The following is a 19,745-nucleotide window of genomic DNA, read 5'->3' as shown; positions in this document are numbered from 1 at the left end:
GGACTTTGGTATACAGCAATGCTAATTTTCAAGTAATCAGCATTCGCCTGATCATGGAGGCCAACTTGTTTATATAAGGATGAAAAACCCTCTGATTTCAGGAGATTATCTAATGTATGATGATGTCCTCAATTGATAAAGTTTTTTTCTGAACTTCGCACTTAACTGGTTACTTCAGCCCTCTTAGTAAGAATACTGTAATGTCAAGCTGAGTCATCAAAGCCAGACGGAGGACTTGGAACACGCTGGTGATGACCCGTTAAGCTACCAGTTGAGTAGATTTCAAAACACGGGCTAGACGATCTAGCTTACGACACAATAGTCCTAGAACTATGGAAATATACCACGGAGATGAAGGCTTCTTCTGTCCATATATATNNNCTCTCCACATAAGTGGTGTAGAAACTGAACATGCTACTGTACTTACTTACTTGGATTAAGGACCATGCCAGGCATGGTCCTATTCAGCTGAACAACGCACTGTGGAGAGGAAGTAGAATCTGAGCACGACAATCCGAGTCTTAAATCCGAAGATCCGTTTGGTTCTATTATGCGTCTGCAAAACGTGGTTTACATAGGCAGGGAATACACGTAGATTGGAAGATTCTGACAGCCATTGCTTTTAATGAATAATAAAAGTTTGGTAACGGAAGAAATTATCCAGTCACACCTGTTTCAGGTCCTTCAACGGCCAACTTGGTAATGGCTTTGGTGAGTGCCTCGCAAAAGAGACAAACATTACAACACGTCACTGGTGGCATTCGTGCATCGGATGATAGATAGACACTTATCCTACCACGGTCAGGGGCAATATGCGGAATTCGTCGCTGGAACCACAATGGTGTTCTGACTTCTTCAAACCTTGCAGCTCAGGTCCTTCAACGGCCAACTTGGTAATGGCTTTGGTGAGTGCCTCGCAAAAGAGACAAACATTACAACACGTCACTGGTGGCATTCGTGCATCGGATGATAGATAGACACTTATCCTACCACGGTCAGGGGCAATATGCGGAATTCGTCGCTGGAACCACAATGGTGTTCTGACTTCTTCAAACCTTGCAGCCGCTCTGAAGAACGGCTGCTATCCGAGATATTTCTGAAGTCAACTCATTCTGACTCAAAGCATTTCGCTTAGAATTAAGCTGATGAGTATGCAGTATCCATTCCTCATTCTCCACCATATGTGAGGAGCAGGAACACTGAAGTTCTTTGTGCTGATAACTTACCGTGGCATAAAGCAAGACATCAAATTCATTGTGAAAATAGGCAATAAGGGTTTTAAATCAAACAGGCTCATTGATGCCCAAGTAAAGGTCGGTCATCATCATTAGGAAAATGATCGTCATTATCGCAAACATTGTCATCTTCACCAACATTTTTGTCGTCGATAGGAGAAGGATCCCTGGTACATCTATTTAACTTACATAAATATCCCTATTGGCTTTACCCCTACAACTTTGGAACTACCTGCCTTCACCATTGCAGGTGGGACTGTGCCTTTGGCTGCGTCAGCTGCGATGGTTTGAGGATAGAGATGCGAGTGAATTCTTTCCTCGCTGCTATATTCTTGCCGATGATGAGGATAAGCAGGCCTTTGTGGGTACGTTAACTCTCAGTTTGCTTTCAGCGCATAATGGCACCTGAAACGTTCTTTTTTACATTTCGCTTAAGGATTCCATAACAGTATTCAACCGGACTGTGGTTTGTCCCACTAACTTTCAGGGCTTGGGAAGAACCGTATATCAGGCTTACTTCATCAAGTTCTCTAGGCAATCTTTTATTACGCACTCACATTTAGGCATGCGTATGTTTCATTTCTCATTTGAAAGACACAACTAGTGTGTACTATTCCCGGCCTACAGTCCACATTGCTAGCCGATCAAACCTCCATCAAGTTTTGACATAAGTTGCTAGACTCATTAGCAGCTATGGAAGCAGGAAATCTGTCGACATCTTCGCTATTCTCATCCGCATTGGTAGCCGAATTCTGTTGACGTAAAATTTCCTCCCGATAACTATGCGCGGTTATCATTGTAATGCATGTCACTGACTTTTTCATCGCTGGCACTTCACTGTTCACAAATTACTGAAATAAAACGGGTAAAGTGCCCAGTAATTGCAATACTCCTTACGAGAAATTTGCGTGCTTTGGGCTTAAACTAAACAGCTCAGTTGCAATGATATCACGAACACTCCACCTGGGGCAGCTGCTAGATTTACCAGCGTTTACGTTTCATAATACAACTTCTAGACAAATAAGACATCTCTATGACTATTAAAAACAATGGCATCCAACTTTTCCGCACTTGGTGACAGCCCTATCAACAAAATCCAGCTGAATTGTACAGTGAAAATTAGATAAGTTCTTAGTGTTTGTACTCCTTTTGTGCATACAGCTTCGGTTAAACACTTTTCGCAAAGTGATGACCGTACCAAAGAGCGTAGGGATTGCTAACTAACAACTGAAAGTGAACTTTACTTGAATTCTGAGCAGTTAGCTTAGACTAAAAATTGGGAGAAAGCCATCCGGATCTCACTGATTCTGTGATCAGTTAGTGTCCAAGCTCATCCGACTTTACAGGCAAACAAGAAGCTTTTGAATGGACCACCTTCATTGTGTAAATCGTCTTTGCATCCTCCCTCAGGATCCAATTGGACTTGCCTCCGCCGGAAAAGTATAATAGTAAACCTGCGAAAAATGTGCCGCACAACTGGTCTGTTTCTTTTGGAGTGCATAAAGGGCAAATGTTTTGAAAGGTTGTGCGGAATTACCGAGGGACTTTGCTGTGGGTCTGAAATCAGACAGAGTAGACAGCATGGTAGTAGGATACTTTGTATACAGGCTTTTTTGTGTTAGGTAATTTTACTGAGACGATCGTGTCTAGAACGCAATATCATCTTGATAAGCACTCAATTCATAGGTGAAATAATTACGATTTTTTAGCTCCAGGTGTTATGCAGTCTGATGGATAATTACTGCGTATGGTCCATTTTGTTGATGAACTATGTTATATTCTTGCACATTGCTGAACAAAGCGAACTCTAAAGGTTCCGTAGAACAATAAGTCAGCTCTTCGCACCCTCGACCGTTCTATTTTTGCCGGTCTTTCTATGAATCGTCATTGTACCCTCTCTGTGTCACCCATGAGGCATAAACTTGACCTCAAATTACAGGCGTCAGTTTCTTTTCTCGGTTAACAAGTCGCCTTATTTTATGGAGGATGCCATTCTCACCAGTTCTGATTGTCTGACCGTATCAGACACTGATTTTTACAGGGGTTCAATCGGAACTTAAGGGATTTGAATGGAAAGTGTTATATGGTGGGTGGATATTAGACTTAACTTTGCTCCCTATAAAGAAAAATCCAATCTAAGAAAGTAAACTCACAAATTGATATCTGTTTGGAAGCCATTGAGGTCGAAGACATGCCGAAAATACTTTTACAATTGCTTCTACTTACGACTTTGTCAAGTTTGTAATGTAAAAATATACTTTTCCTGTTAACTTTAACCGCATGGGCTTTTTTGTTGCACAGACGATTTTCGCTTGACTGCGTGTATCTCTCTATTGAAACTGGTCAGCCAGCTCCGTGATCAGTTTGAAAACGAGGAAACAGATTTTCTCAAAAACACCAACGGCGAATTATCGGAACAAATTGCATATAGTGCATCTCTATCTTCTGGAGATTTGTTCCAACCACTGCATTGTACCGGGGACATCAAACTGGAATCTGCGCCTAAAAGTATTGATGCTGGTGAGACACTTTGATATAAAAACTCTACTATTACTTGACTGAGATTGACAGAGGTAATCCGCTTCCAGGTTTGGACCCAGTCAAGAACTATTTCACCATTAGTTTCCTGATGCCGTCTTTTTATTCTTTTTTTTCAACCAAAATGTCCGGCGATGCATAAAGGGAAGCAAACCATTGGAAATTACAAAGGTGACCTAAAACCATCAAGGTTGAGTGCACACAGCACATGTCCCGCGGTAAAATTACACGAGGAAATATCAAACAAATACCTAGAGGGATGACTTGAAAACAGTCAGACAATAAGAGATGATGAATATGTTAAGGCTTGTATCTCTCCTTCCCAAAATTAACCCAGTAACGGTTGATTGGACCAGTTCTCAGTGGTTTGACATACTGTTCTTATCAAAACAACAACCGGTAACAGCTCCAAAAGAGTACGTGAAAAGAGCCAGAGAAGAAGTCTTCTGTTAATCTGTCGTGTGTAATGGTAAAAGCATCCTACGGATCTAGAACAAGTCGTGGAATTTCATATACATACTCAATTATGTTAAGTCAAAACCCACTCATGTCCATTTTTAAAAATCAGCTTTCAATCTTTTTGAAAGCAAAATAGTCACTTACTGTCAGCCATATGTTGCAGCTATCTGAGAACTCACTATATCATTTGACACTATGAAAGGATAGGTTTGGTTGCCATGTCCTTCCGGTTTCGGGAGTCAGCTCTGTTAAAAAAACATCAATAAACCAACCCCCAGGAGGCCAACAACTGTTGACACTTTGATTGGTTGTCCCCACGTCGAACCAAGATAATTGGTGGCCACCCACCCGGCATCACCAACTCCTTTGACTCCGTCATCTTCTACGTATGTCGAAATACCGTCTACTCAAACGACTGTGTTTCTCCGCACCTCCTCAGAATACCTCAAACTGCGAGTGTGGCTTGATAGGAGGGTTTGAAATAGAATACGCAAATTTTAGTTGTTGGTTTGGTCTGTCATTTAGGATGGAGTCTTCGTGACGTCCCGCCCTGCGCTTGGTTGCAGACACTGCCGGAAATGGCGGCTAGTTGATTCTATTGAGGTTCGTGTTGCAAGTTTGTTTCCAAATTTCCTGACTTAGCGCTTGGAGATGTATTCATCTCCGACTGCTTACGTAACGATGGTATCAGGTCTCTCCTTTATCTACTCTTTTCTCCCTTTTTGCCTTTCAGGTTTTAGGCGTGATTAGATAAATTTTATAGTTTGACGGAAGACTCACTTGTATCCAGCTGAATCTGTCGTTTGTGATGTTCATAAGCTTAAGAAAAAAACGAGTGTATTACACTAATTCCATGCAATTTGGGCTGGAATAGAAAGCAAGGTTGACAGAACCTCGGGGATTGCACCTACCCGATGAACCTCAAGAAGTACGAAATCGGTCGTGGGCTCTCGAAGAGTTTTCAGCTACCTTACGAGCAGTGTATTACGTCAAGACTTTTTCCTTGTTCAGCAGTGAAGCATCAGTGTCAACAATGATATTGCTGAATTTGGTGACGATGACTATACTTACTGTTAGTGAATAGAATGATAAACAGGAATTGAGTGAAAGACTTGGGTACTTTCCGTGTTCTGGCTTCCGCCATACTGTTAAAAGATGCACTTTTCTCCTGCATGACTTGTTTAAAGTTTGCGTTGTCTATTGAAATCATCCAGTAATTTGTAGGCTCCGTGGGATTTATGAGTTCAATGCAAGCGACTACTTAGGCGATCATTTATATTTCGTGCTTGATTTTATCAACGAAGTGTAGTAGTACTTTCAGGATTCTTTGCTTTTTTGTTCCCCTGTGTTATTTCTTTTAGTCAATAATTTAAAATCAGAGTACGCTCGGCCAGTTGGGTGCCACTTGATTCCAAAAGGTGCTCAGAAACAGACGTGCTAGACTAGAAGTGCAGGTCAAAAAATATTTTGGCTTGTTGTTATAAACCAAGCTCAGTAAAGCATTGAAACTTTTCTTTTCCTATTTCCCCACAAAAGCCTCGGAACACCTGGATGACCAAATCAACTTCCCATCGTGCGTGCCTGAGCAAGCGGACAGCCTACCACCAATCGTCCTCGAGATGGCCATAGCCCGTTGTCAATACTTTCTTAGAAATGCAGCTCACATGGATCTTGATTCACCACAAGCTGTAAGAAGTTGTTTTTTACTTGTACTGGCCAATGTCTTGGATCTCTCCGAACGCTTCTTCTACTGGATCCTGACACTTGTTTTTTCCGGGATGTGCCAATGCACAAATCAAGTTGCTAGCAAATCTGTGATAATCTAGCTTCAGCAATGTCAATAAATCTGTTATTTGTTTTATATGCCTTATAAGCCTACTCATTTGCCATGCAATATAAAACAGTCTTTCATTGGAATAACATACCTAGAAAATAACCAGTTTCATAGATTGGACTTTCCTCCGGAGTAGCGGTACCTAATCGTTACCGTACAGTAGGTCACCTGTATCGGGACCATGAGCGTTTTTATTGTATCCGATTGTTCAAAAGATTTCGCCAGTGTGAATTGTAGTATCCTGAGTCGTCTAGAATAAGTGCTTGAGGTTCCCATACTAGTGATGAGCATGAGTGTCATAGAAGTTCACTGGACCTGCATATTCTTGACTGGCATCCATTGGTGCAGCTCAATGAACCTGTATCTGTTTTCTGTTTTCTGTTATCTGTTATCCTGATCATTAAGAAAGACTAATCTTTTCTATCTAAATGAACTCTAAAATGGCGCAATTTTTCTATATTTACCTCACAGAGGAAACAACGTTAGTCCTTAAAAAACTCTACAGTACGATTTTTCATGCAGTCCCACACCCTGTTTGAGCTTTACCCCCCTCAGTCAGGGTTTCGAATGTGGTTTCAGCGAGTGGCACTGTGTACGTAATCTAGGCTAATTTACTGGTTAAACACACTCCAACTAATAAGTGCTCGATGTCTGGCTGGTAGCGTATCAGCACTGCTGTTGATATCAAGCGAATTATTTGCCAATCGATCAATGACTCAGGGAGAGTGACCCATAACTAATCCTCTTGAGACGTCTACGGTACTGTCGACAATAAGCAGTTCATTTGTGCTACAGTAGCCCCGAAAATCGACACACCCTTTACTGGCCCAGTGGTTGGGCTGGAATCAAAACAAGCTGCGTTTCTCACCACAAGGTAGAAACTCTCCATTTATTGCCGGAATGTCCATAACTCATTTGAAGCTGCAGCCAGATTATCGGTATATGCATTCTTCATCACTAATATTCAAATATTGTATATCCTCCAGAGACCCGATAACCTAGCCCTGGGATACAACGAACCTAGTTTTGTAGGTCAGAGAATTCCTGTTGGCTTTCCCATAGAATACCAGTGGATAACTTAAGCACTCCCAATGATTCGTTTGTCTTAAGTAGCCGTGCTAAATTATCCACTGAAACCCAGGATCTTAAAGGCTCCTAGTAGTCTAATTTAAGAGGAACCATGTACCTGAGAGTGCGTCGAATGCAACCACAAAAGAGGAGGTGGCCAGTAAGACTCTGAGACAAGATTTTTTGATAGTATTGGCAGTGTGACCGGGACTCCGAAGCTGGTGGACGACACAACAGCGCGCGCCACAAACCTGGCTGGGAATATACCACACCCGGATTGTAGAGGAAGGAACTGTCCTCCAGAGCAAGTCCGTATAGCTGCACTTAGCCATCCAGAAACCCAATCGGTGTCACAACCACGGGATTAGACGCTAATAGGTTAAACCATTCTCGTAACCAGCTCGTTCCGGTAAAAGAGCAGTACACAGCCTCAGAAAGCTCCATACAACGAGCTAAGGCTAAGACAGATGTCGCAAATACCAGATTTCTGAGAAAGACGATGAAACTGTCTCACCATAGGAGCTGTCTTTTACATACTCCAGCAAAAAGCCACATGAATAGCGTGGGGTTACATCCCATCCCGGTGGGTTATTGTATCAGAGAGGTAATTGGCCAAGAACATTAGAGATTTCGGAAAACCTCCCCTCTTCGTGCGCGTTGTGTTAGGGAAATTTCGGCCCCAACGTTAAGCCAGCAGAGAATCTCTCAACGACCACAACTAGAAAATGAACCGATGGGATGGTCTACGATAAATATCACGGAATCCGTCTTGTTGGTATTGCTACTGGACTGTTCGCTTTCCTTTGGTAACTACGTGTTTCCCGAAAACGGCATACAACCACGAGTTCGAACCCAAGGAAGCTCCCATCCTTAGAGTGGCTATGTAAACCAACTGTTCGCTTCGTCACAAAAACTGAAACATCGTTACAAATCTTTACAGCCTACCACATCTTGCCTCACTGGATTTTTAGCCACTTTTGATTCGGGAAATCGTAAATCGCTACGAATAAGGCTCTTAGCTGACGGTCTCCTGGTGTAGTTCATCAGTTCTAATAGACACATCACTCTTGAGTGAAACACTACGTCCGGGTATACAACGAAGTTACTATTGAGTTCGACATCGTATATGGTGTAAGACGAGGCTGCCACTGTTGCTAGAACACTTTAAATTCATTGTATTTTAGTCACTTGCTGAAGTATTGGAAGGATACTTTGGTGTCCTATTAGGTGCCCAAACTTGGATAGCGACTTTAAATACGTTGATGATATCGTTTTGTAGTTGATGACTAGAAAGAAATTTAACATGTACTAAATAATCTCACTGCCCAGCATTCAACGGAGTCGAAATCAAAACATCAACGACCACGCTTTCTCCACCCGAATAGATAGTACATATTCAGCCTCTCAACACAAGAAACAAAATAATTCAACATGTTTCCGACTTCAAATAACTTGGTTCAAGCATTTTCCCAGACAGACAGGGTAAAGGAGAAATTCTACGACGTGTTGATATCACCCGACAGACATTCATGTAGCTTTTGCTCCCTTTTGCGAAAAACTATTTTGCGCAAAATATCTGGTCCCCATCACCCGGGCCTGATTTATGCTTCAGAGCCATTGCTTCTGCAGGCCTAGCATATCTGACAGCTGACCATTGTTTTCAACACACAGTGAGGGCTCATTATTCGGGGACGCTGTCCACTGGCGAGATCTGGAAAACTTGTCACGATCTACCATACCTGCAGCTATGCAGATACACCACCGAGACTGCCATAAAAAAGCTTCATCCTTAAACTTCATTAAGGATGCTGTTGTGGCTTAGAATGACCACAAATAACTCGGCTCATTACTGTAAAGAGCGACCAGGAGCAACTCTACTGGGTGCACTGCTGGAGTCGGCAGTGACCCACAATTCGTTCAGATAAGGAGACCAATCGTCGTGCATAGGTATCGTGCATCCGAGACATCTCTGAAACCCGCCAGTCCTATATTAAGAGACTATCGTGTGAAGGTTAAAAATATCGGTAGATTAGTAAATCTGGACAGTCCTTTTAGAACATTTCCACCATGGTTTTTCGCTCTTGGTAGAAAAGGAGTGTCTTCTCTTAAGTCCTGAGTGTAGAATCCTCGAGAAGCGTAGGGACAGAAATAATTTCACGCTGCCATATTTCTCTCTTTATCAGCTCTTCTCATCACAATTTGCTCAGAATCAGGTAACACGTCTTCTTGGTAGCCTGTGAACATGGAATTTAGCTAAAAATGATAATACATTGGATTTTCCCGAAGATCGTCTAAATTCGGACGAACATGAGCTGCAAGAAAACAGACAGGGTCGCGCTGATAGTCATTGGCCAGTCAGCATCATCCCCAGAGACAGCAGCATCAGTGTTCTAGGAATGGAGACTGCATTTGTGTAATTTTGATGTGCTGGTGTTATCAGTCTATTCTATTGGTTTTTTTTATCTTACTGATTTCCTTCGGCCCCCGTCACATATCACATAACGGCGCTCGTGGGAATGGTGGAGGCCGATGGCCTAGCACTGTGACAGAAGTTCTACACTTTTAAGTGTTGCCGTTTCTCAAAATCAGTAGGAAATATTGGACAAATCCCACACTTTACATTTGACCCACCCTGCGAATTCCAACGTTTCATAAATGAGGTCTTGGTTATTCAATGGTGTCTACGTTTATTAAATCTCCCTCAGTCTAAAGTTAAATATTTGGATGGTCTGAGACACTCTGAAAGGTTTGCACATAAAAAGTTGCAGTCTACCAAGTCTCGAACCCCGCCAGTTGTGTCTACTGCGAACGACTTCTATCATGGTCTGAAAAAAGTACAATCGCTTCATGAAGTTTCATGAAGCACAGACACAAACTGCTGTTTGCAAAATCCTTCACTTCGAATCCCAGGCTTGAGATTTTGCTACAGAAGATATGCGGAATGCATTTCTCTACCACACGTTCCTAATGACCCGACAGTTGAGAGAGTACGTTTTCTAAAATGCTATAACTCCCACAAATTTTGCTTTGTGAAGTTGCTGAAAAAAGTGGATATTGTGTGAAAGTAATTATGAAAAATATTGTGCAGCGTTTATGAGAAGAAACCAGTGTTGAGATGTAACACTAGTAGGTAGTACACCGGCAATATAGTGCGCATCGTGTGTATCGATCGATAAATCACAACTGCAATAAAGCTGATTTCATGTGGAACTTGACCACTGACAACTATGGTTGTGTTTTGATTGACTCCGAGAGATTCCTGTGAGCCAGTTAGGCGAAATGTTGACAGTAATATCCAGCCCTGACATTTTTTCGACAGCTTTTTCTCATCACAGTTACTTTCCTAGCCATTTCATTAGTATCAGCGTCTACACCGAATTTGCTTACGGAAAAGCGCTCTTAGTTTTATTTTCTTCTGCCGCTTGCTATAGCAAACGCCGTGTTAGTTAGTATACATACAGAAAGAGAAGGAAACTGAATGGAGAGTCCTTCTTGTTCACAAACGCACTCTCCCGCTTTGTCAGTGTCGTCACCTAATTAGCCACAGATGACTGGTACTACTATTCCTAAAATTGGTTCACGTTTTCGTTTTTCAGGAACTCAATGAAAAGCTCTGGCCATGGGATCAGTTTCTTACCTGGTACTACGAAACCAGGAAGTACGTCACTTAGCGTTCACAAATGCATGTATCGCTTCTCCTGCGGCAAATCCCAACAGCAACAATTGCCCACTCCTCACCACTATCCAAGCAGCAAGCTGCACATTTGTTTGTGCTCAGTAGGCAATGTGCAGAAGGCGTTTTCCACCAGTTTGTTACCATTAGTAACGAAAGAGTTCCTTCCTCCAGCTAGGTGAATTCGATACAGCTGTCAAATTTACTGTTTGCATCTTGATTTCTCTCTTGAACAAAACAAACAGCCAACTCGGAAGTTCAGGAGCATGGGAACTTTATTATCTGTTCCACAGGGCTACCTTAAGGTGACCCAAATCAAATCAAATTGAGTGTCTATGAAAGTGCTTCTCTTTCCGGAATCCGTACGTGATTATTCGAAGACGCTGCTGTAAAAATACTACCACAATGAGAGAAGAAATAGACATGCTTCTAGTCTTTCACAGACGGCCAAAAAGCTCACTGTTCGTTCTAAGACCCAGTCATGCAGTCTTGACTCTATCACCTGATGAAACGGAAAAGCGGCACATAAGAAACTTGGGCTGGCAGCACAAGCTCTTTGGTCCCTGCTTAGTGTACTCCATATTGTGATGATTTAAAAGCACGAACTCCACCAGTTGATTTTTTAGAAATATCAGTACCTTCAACATCATTGCCATTATCGTTATCATAAGACTGTTAATAAAGATCATCAATATCGTCGCCGTCATTACCATCAAGAGCAACATCATTGCTAGTTCTATCACTCTCGTCAATATTAGGATCATCCTTCGCATCGGATTGGTGTTTGTCAAACTGGTCTTTAAATAAACTAATTCACCTTTTTCAGAGGTCTTCCCGTGAATGTTCTGGTCATTTCTCATGAATGACTTAGAACCTATCCAATATTGCGTGAGGATCAACGGCCGGTTCGAACAAACAGTTCAATTGGATAGTCTGTAAAGGTCCAAAGTTGCAAATTTATCAAGAAAATTAAAGGGGCTTAAAGCTTAGTTATGGCGCATTATGATGAAACCAGTTTGGTCTGGAAATCCATTTCTGATTGTGATCACTGTAACTACCAATAAACAGGCCTAATAGAAAGGCAGGGCCTTCTGACACTGGTATGTGATTCAAGAAGAATTTCTCAGTCATTGATGCGCAGGTTCCACTGTTTACCCGTTACTCAGTCAGACAGTCCTAGAACTCACAATCATAAAACTTATTTCCTTCATTGAATAATAAGACCAAAATTTGAAAAACATTTCAACAAAGTGGATCCCGTTAGGGTGAGAGTTGGAAAATATTTCGTTTAAAAATGATGAATTGCATCCCCGTGTGGTGGAAATAGCAATTCCTTAGTACCAGAACCACGTTGAAAAGAATTCGAAGCTAGGATAATGCAACCGAATCCTCACTTGGCAGTTGCCATATAGATGATTTATGCAATACAGTGTCAAGGATCACAGCCTTCAGTGGAAAGTAGATGCACCCCTTTCATTCTTCACACTGAGTGACTCTGATGGGTTTCGCTTGTACTGCTTTTTATCTTATCAGAAACCCAAAAATGATTCTCAACTTGAGAGGATACGCACAAGTATGCCATAAACTGTGCTGCTATCTTCGCAAACTGCTTCCACAGTTTGATTTGGATGGAACAAGCAACATATGGATTTTGAAACCCGGGGCAAAATCGCGTGGCCGGGGTGAGTTATACTGGTCTTTTGGCATACAGTACGATTTAATTAGACTACGATCAGTCAAAACAATTTGCTACTAGTTGAGGTCGTATTCCTCACAGAAGACTGAATACAACGCAAATTTGCCCAAAGAGACATGAGGTAATGATCCGTAGTATACTCGTTGTTAAGATCCGGCTCAGTCCCTGTGCAGAGTTGGGGATAACGTATAGAGTTAAGGTCACTTGTGGACTTTCGCGAATGTCTAGATATTCTACTTTTCTCATGAAAAATGAAGTGTGCCATTCATTTTGAGATTCTCTCCATCCGATCAACTTGGATCCTCTTGGATCTATGACTAGAAATGTATAAGAACACGTGTGAGAAAAGGATGTGACTGTTTATTTGAATTAGATATTTTCAAATCAGTTATCCTACTTTTGGTGGGATTTTTTGCAATCCAGCACAAATTCTGGTGAGTTTTTGTTTTAAGACTAAGTGTGGCTTTGTGTGCGCAGAATGAACTTATTCTGGTGACTACCAATTCCAATGGAGTTAAAATCGGCGATGAACGACGCATGATTTGATCGCTATTATCTACAGGTATATAAAGGAAGTATAGTAAAACTGTTTGAAATTCACCGACAGTCCACCGAATGTCGCCCCATAGTGGACGCCTGGAAGGTCGGCACAAACCCCCAAGTCCATGAAGTTTTTCATCAAGAATGGACATCAGTCTGCGCCTGCATGCCGTATATTATTATTATATTACATTATATTATTATTAAGAGTTTTTGTGGGAAAAATTTAAACTTGTTATGGATGGGCCCATTTTTTCACTTCGGCATTTCCCCCTAAACATAACATAAAGAAACATTCTAAACATGGAAATCACGGGTAATTTCCTTATCTCTTCAATTAACTGACCTCTTTTTGAGTTCCGCTTTCACGCGGCACCTGCTTACTTCGGATATCCTGAATTTCTCATCTCAGGTATCACTTGTTCTAACCGAAAAATTTAAACTTGTTATGGATGGGCCCATTTTTTCACTTCGGCATTTCCCCACTGTCTAAACATAAAGAAACATTCTAAACATGGAAATCACGGGTAATTTCCTTATCTCTTCAATTAACTGACCTCTTTTTGAGTTCCGCTTTCACGCGGCACCTGCTTACTTCGGATATCCTGAATTTCTCATCTCAGGTATCACTTGTTCTAACCGGCTAGACGAAGTGCTGCGGATCTCACAGGGCTCACTAAATTGTGGAGACTGCCGATTCGTTGTGCAAAAATACTTAGAGACACCGCTGCTTCTGTACAAGACAAAATTCGATATACGTCAGTGGTTTCTCGTAACTGATTGGTCCCCCCTTACTGTGTGGTGGTACAATGAATGCTACTTGCGCTTCTGCTCGCAAGAATTCACACTGGATGACTTCAGTGAGTAAGTCTGTGACAATAACTACCATAGCGAGATCGCCTCAGCAGTGTGAAGAAATGTTAGCGATAAAATACAGAAAGGTCAAGTGAACAAGAACTTCACATTGCACTTCCAACACCACCGGAGTAAAGATATACTGAATACCTAGTACTGACTGCCTTCCCCTTGCAACTAAGTAAGTCGGTGTTGTCGAATAACAGCACGAAGTAGCATTACACAGTATGGTGTAGTACAGTACAGTATTTGATAAAATAGGATAGGATAGCACAGTGGTATAGCACAGAATAATATGGTACAGTCTAGCGTAGTTTGGTATAGTAAATTATACTATAGTATAGCTTCGTGCAATCTGATATTTGGTCTTAAAGGCAACTATGACATCCTTTCGCTCTTAGACACAAGACAACACGAGATGATTCGCTTCCTGAATTAAGGTAGCCAAAGTGCTATCCTATGGAGAAAGAACAGAAAGAAAATAGCAAAGCATTTTCTCTTCAAGGCAACATCAAAGATCAATTAAACTTTATCTCTTCAATTAGAAAATGAGTTACGACTCGACGACAAGCTGATTAACCGTTCAACGGATATCCATAAAACTATAACATCAATCTTGACCTCGGATGAAATTTTCTTCCGATCCGCTTGTTTTTTAAGAATAACACTTGTGTGAAGTGCAAAATACACATTTTCGTTCATTTAGTGCACAAATGCTACAAAACATTTTTGGTAAAGATTTGACCTCGTAAACCGGAGTGGTTGAAACAAACTATCAACTGTTTATTCTTTGAAGAGTGGCCTAATGAATACGCATTTTAACTCATGCCTCTTCTGCCAAACTAAATTATAGAGCTATCCACCTGTCGAACAACTCGATCCAACACAAGTACACAAACGGAGCGCGGTCTGAAAGCCTGCCAGCGGAGAATATGTGGACCCTGAAACAGTTCCGAAGTTGGCTCAAGTGAGATACCCATAACAGCATTGATAAACTCTACACTCGTACTCGATATTGAGTAGTTTCTCCTAGTTTTATGGAAACATCAATGTGATTGGTTTTAAAAGCAATTTTCTAGTCACTTCCACCTAATTCCTATTTATTTAGTGCGGCACTGTTGGAATAACCTGAAATATTGACCTCAACTATAAGATTAAACTAACCATATTTTCATTTTAAATGACATTTTTGCCTAATATATGCACCACGTATTCCTATTCCTTCTTTCGTTGTTAGAAATCAAGGACGGGAAGACACTTGGGACAGTCAGATTCAGCCAGAGATGAAACGTGCAATAATTGGTGCACTGCTGTGCGTTCAAGATGGCATGGATGTTCGCAAGGTGATCACCCAATTGCTTCCTTGGGAGGCCTTGTTGCAGTCTTTTATAGATTCCTGTTTTTGGTTGTTTTCCCCAATAATCACCCTATTTGTTTGCTCACTTAGGTGTCTAAAGATGTATACTAATAATGTATCGCTTTTTCATCTGATTTGGCATGCTTTCGGACTGATTTGATTTGTGTCATGTCATGATTTCAAGAACAAATGCATCAGCTTTTGTTGCTGTTGATTATAGTGGTGGAGTTTTCTTTCAGTATTCAAGTTCTCTTCCACTTCTTCCGGGTTTTTCTCGCCGTGTCAGAGATTATCCGCGCTTTTATGGTGTTTCTCACACGGCGCTGTGAAAACAAGCCTCTCCGTATCTGGATGACACTGATTTCTGCTGCCTCATACCTAATCCTTGTTCTTAAAAATAGGGATAACAGAGATTTGCCAATTCTGTCTTAAATATCAACAAGCAGATTTCCATTCGGAAATTTTCCCGGTAGACTGGTGAAAAGAGTCGACCGCTCGAAAAAAGGCCACAATAATAACAGATTGTGTAAAGTAGAAGAAGAACCTATAGCTTTTTCGTGCAGTGATTTAGTAAAAAAACTTTAAAAACCTTACGTCAGTCGTTTTAATGTTGCGGCAAATATGGTCCATATCAGTCTAGGACGGATTGAAATCAATTTGTCAAACTGTTTCAATAGGGATCCTGGTTCACTGGTACTTCGTGGAAAAACAAAATAGTATGGAGAGTTAAATTTTTGCATTGAATTTCGCAGAATTGTTTTGCGCTGTATGGTGCGGATTTTATGCTTACCGAGGACTTCAAGGTATGGCTTCTTGAAATTAACTCCAGTCCATGTATGGCGCCCAGCACAACGGTTACGGCCAAGCTGACAGCCAATGTACTAGAGGACACCATAAAAGGTGAGTGATTTTGAAGTGATTACAACGGTTTGGTTCCACATTTCGATCACCAAAGGTTTTTTAGTGAACGATAACTTCTAACGTTGACATTATAGATGGGCTACTCACAGTAGCCCTCCATTATCACCTTTGAACCCGTTTCTGTAGACATCGATATGACCGAAGATGTTTACCAGAGTGTGAACTTCCGAAACAATCGGTTCGTTTCATGAACAGTGCTTTTCGGAGACGGACAGAGTAAGCGAGGAAATGTGACAAAGTTATATAATGCTGAAACACTATCTACCTGTTATTTCATCCCCAAAGCTTTGTATGCTACACTTACTACTTGGCATCAGACTTCCCTGCAACAGATGCTGCGAGTCTCATGCATTTCAGTGGGTTAACTGTGCAGACATTCTCCGTAAATTCTCGAGGTAATGCCACAATTAGTGCCTTCCTCATCTACCAACTTTGTGAACTTTGTGCTCTATGTATTTTACCGATTTATTCTGCTGTATCATGGTGCTAATCGTCAGGAAACATAGTTTTGCGCATATGAAAACAAACATCCCTGGATTCGATACCGGGTTTAGATTACTTGTTCTGAAACAGTGCTATCAAATAAAAATATTTGGCCAAAGGAGCCTATTGTATCGGATTTAGCGCTGGAACCATGCATTTTAGGTACTTGCTTGCGGAGAAAACCGCTCCACTTTGTGGAAAGGGATGATCCATCCTGTTATCACTAGAATCCATCCTTTATGAGGATACTTGCATTCGAATATATTCTAATGCATTTTTCGACTCTTCAAGAGATTACTTGAAGTTAGCAAATTCAGTCGTTATCAGCAACTGTAATAAATGGTGAGGGGCAGTGAGAACAGTACCTGTCGCAAAGTAGATCTTGTCACTCATTTCGTAATGGCTACAAAACTGCCAACAGTTATCAGCCGCAAGAGGTCTTTTCATAAAGATGGTATCAGTGAAACCGTAATAAAATATGGTTTGGCATAAGTAAATACAGGAACCTAGTACCCCCTACGACCTTACTTTTTGGCTCTCTCCACGGATATTTGGTGCATATGGCCAGGTTTACCAAGGTTGGCGAGATCCAGATCACATCGTTAGTGAAGATAGACGTGACTAAAGGAATACACATGAACATTTGGTTCCCATCAGTCCTTTGTATCCCTAATAAAACGCAGCAACGCTGAATGCTTTGTTCCTGTTGGACTTCGCCATGTGGGTGTAGGGTATTTAGATATGTTTTAGGCTGTTGAAGCCAGGAACCAGCGCCCACTTACCATTTTGCACAGCAATAGCATTAGAAATAGTTTGGACTTCGGTCTACTCAGCTGACTTACCCAGGGAATCCGATTTTTCTTTCTTGATGGTTTTCAGTCCTTGCAGAACAGCTGATGCACGCTCAACATGGAGTTCGAGTAGATATTTTAACAGATGTGACCGAACCATCGGTAGTTTAGCCACATGAGGCACTTCAGACTTAGGTGGAATTCATCCGGGGGTGGGAAAAGACGCGTAACCCTAGGTTAGCAGTTTTGGCTCTTGGGTTGTTACCACTGGTGTTCAGCGGACAGCGGTGGATTTTTGTATCCTCCTCTCAGGACTTCAGCTCGATATTTTCCACTTTGTTTATGAGTAGTATTATAAACAGTATACGTTTACAAGCAGTTGTCATCTGAAATCCCGTGTACCTCCACTGTGAATTCACTAGTACTCAACTGATGTAACAACATATACACGGCCAAATGACGCCGTTGATATTGATCAAATCTAGGTAAGCATAATAACTGTTAGTAATAGCTGTCAGAAATACGGTAAATTCAAAATTTGGATTTTCTACTTTCCTCTCTTTACTATAAGTTGTTCTTGATAGACGACTGGACCGCAATTGTGAGACAGGACATTTTGAACAAATCTACCGCCAGGCTTTACACAATCCGTTGGTATATATCGGATTAGACTTACGTGTGGAAGGCGTTCAGCTTCCAGTGCCACGTTCAAATGATGGACAACAGGCTTCCAGAATGTCCCATAACCCTGTTGAAAATCATGTTGAAAATCGTGAACTACTGAAGAAATCGCACAGTCTTGCATCCTTCATTAGACAGTGGTAAGTGTTCGTCTCTGATTACTAACCAAATCACTTTTGATTGATGCGTCCAGGGGATTCTAATATTCGTTTACTAAGATGCTAATTTGGCCTTTTCCGTCGCAGAAAGTGATCTGCGCTCATCAGCTTATCAGATCGTTGGTTAGGGTGGATTCTTTAGCTTTGAGTGACATGCTGGATATCGCTTGGGTATCATTGTTGTCGTACTCCATATCGTCTACGTACTGCTTGAATGTCAAAAGCAGTTCACCAGATTCTGGCCGTTGTCACTACCTGATACCAAAAAATTTACTTAATGGCACTGATGCTATGTCGCTTATTGCGTTAGTACTGCATTGGCACATAGTTGGTGAAATATTCTGCGTTGCTAACGGCTGCCACATAATCTAAAAGGCTCATCCTTCTGCCCGAGAATAAATTGATTAAATTCACTTTCGCAGTCAGCTCCATCAGTTAGCTATTTGACCCTTTGGACGGAATTTCCAGTCTTTTTGGCGAAATTCTAAACATAGCCACAAGTGCCTGCTGCTCTATTTTAGTTGGACCTAGCATACAGCTTATCGAAGTTTGCAACTAGAGTTCTGCGCACACTTTTATCTTGTTCGGTAATATCCACTGGCTGCAGCCCCAAAAAAGCGTGCTTCCTCAATTAGATTCGTGTGGTTGGATCCCACGAGCCATACTGTTGATCGGCTGTCAACTGAGAGATTTGACATAACAAGTAATAATCAGCAGAAGCTGAGGTAGAGTAGATGGTCGTTGTTTTGTTCGCTGAGCTGGGCGATCTGATTGCAAACGTTTCATCGCCAGTCGAGATGACATCATCAGTGCATTGTTAGGGAGCGTAGTGGTGGGTAGCTACTAACCACTTACCACTAGCTACCCACCACTACACTCCTCAACAACGCACTGATGATGTCTGGGGCTCCATTGATGATGAAACGTTTGCAATCAAATTGCCCAGCTCAGCTCAGCGAACAAATCGACAACCAATAATCAGTTTGTTCCGGCCTAAATACCTCAAAAAGATCCCATAATTCCTTCTTATTTTCCAGTGTGAACGTGGCAGCTTTAAGTGTGGCTTTTAAAGTCTTGTAATGTTGAAAGCTGCCCTTGTCTTCGGTTTCTAGCTACCAGCCACTAAGTATTGGCGTGTCCGACTTACAGTACGCAAGACAAAGCTAGGCAAGCTTCATCGCACGGACAAATGTCCTATAAAGGCTTGTCTCTCTGTTTAAAGTATTGCGAAATCTGCAACTTTTCTCCAAGACCTAACAGTTTCTTAGTCAAGAGCGGGTTCGTACGCCAGGAATCCGTAATTTGACTCGATATTCTCACATAGTTTGTGGTATTTATCATTCGACTACAGTTCCATCCACCTATATAACTCACAGTGGTAACTTTCCTGACTGAATAACACAAGGTATTCAGTAGAACTTTTCATTGAGAAAATGTTTAAAAGGTAACCAGCCAA

The 19,745-nt window shown here is 41.5% G+C and overlaps 1 protein-coding gene across 1 annotated transcript in view; it reads left to right on the top strand.

The window, feature by feature from the left end:
- Positions 1-19,745, top strand: part of T265_02934 (hypothetical protein) — a gene marked incomplete at both ends in the record, with an annotated part of 34,554 nt that overhangs the window by 12,581 nt on the left and 2,228 nt on the right. The window contains 10 exons of the mRNA XM_009167298.1: positions 1,486-1,600; positions 3,537-3,755; positions 5,769-5,920; positions 10,731-10,792; positions 12,341-12,489; positions 13,667-13,907; positions 14,752-14,865; positions 15,136-15,241; positions 16,008-16,155; positions 18,022-18,268. Coding sequence (XP_009165562.1) covers positions 1,486-1,600; positions 3,537-3,755; positions 5,769-5,920; positions 10,731-10,792; positions 12,341-12,489; positions 13,667-13,907; positions 14,752-14,865; positions 15,136-15,241; positions 16,008-16,155; positions 18,022-18,268 — 1,553 coding nt within the window. The remainder of the gene's footprint in view (positions 1-1,485; positions 1,601-3,536; positions 3,756-5,768; positions 5,921-10,730; positions 10,793-12,340; positions 12,490-13,666; positions 13,908-14,751; positions 14,866-15,135; positions 15,242-16,007; positions 16,156-18,021; positions 18,269-19,745) is intronic.

The sequence above is a fragment of the Opisthorchis viverrini genome (genome assembly GCF_000715545.1).
Source record: "Opisthorchis viverrini unplaced genomic scaffold opera_v5_38, whole genome shotgun sequence".
Taxonomy (NCBI): Eukaryota; Metazoa; Platyhelminthes; class Trematoda; order Opisthorchiida; family Opisthorchiidae; genus Opisthorchis; species Opisthorchis viverrini.
This window is presented reverse-complemented; position numbering and strand designations above follow the sequence as displayed.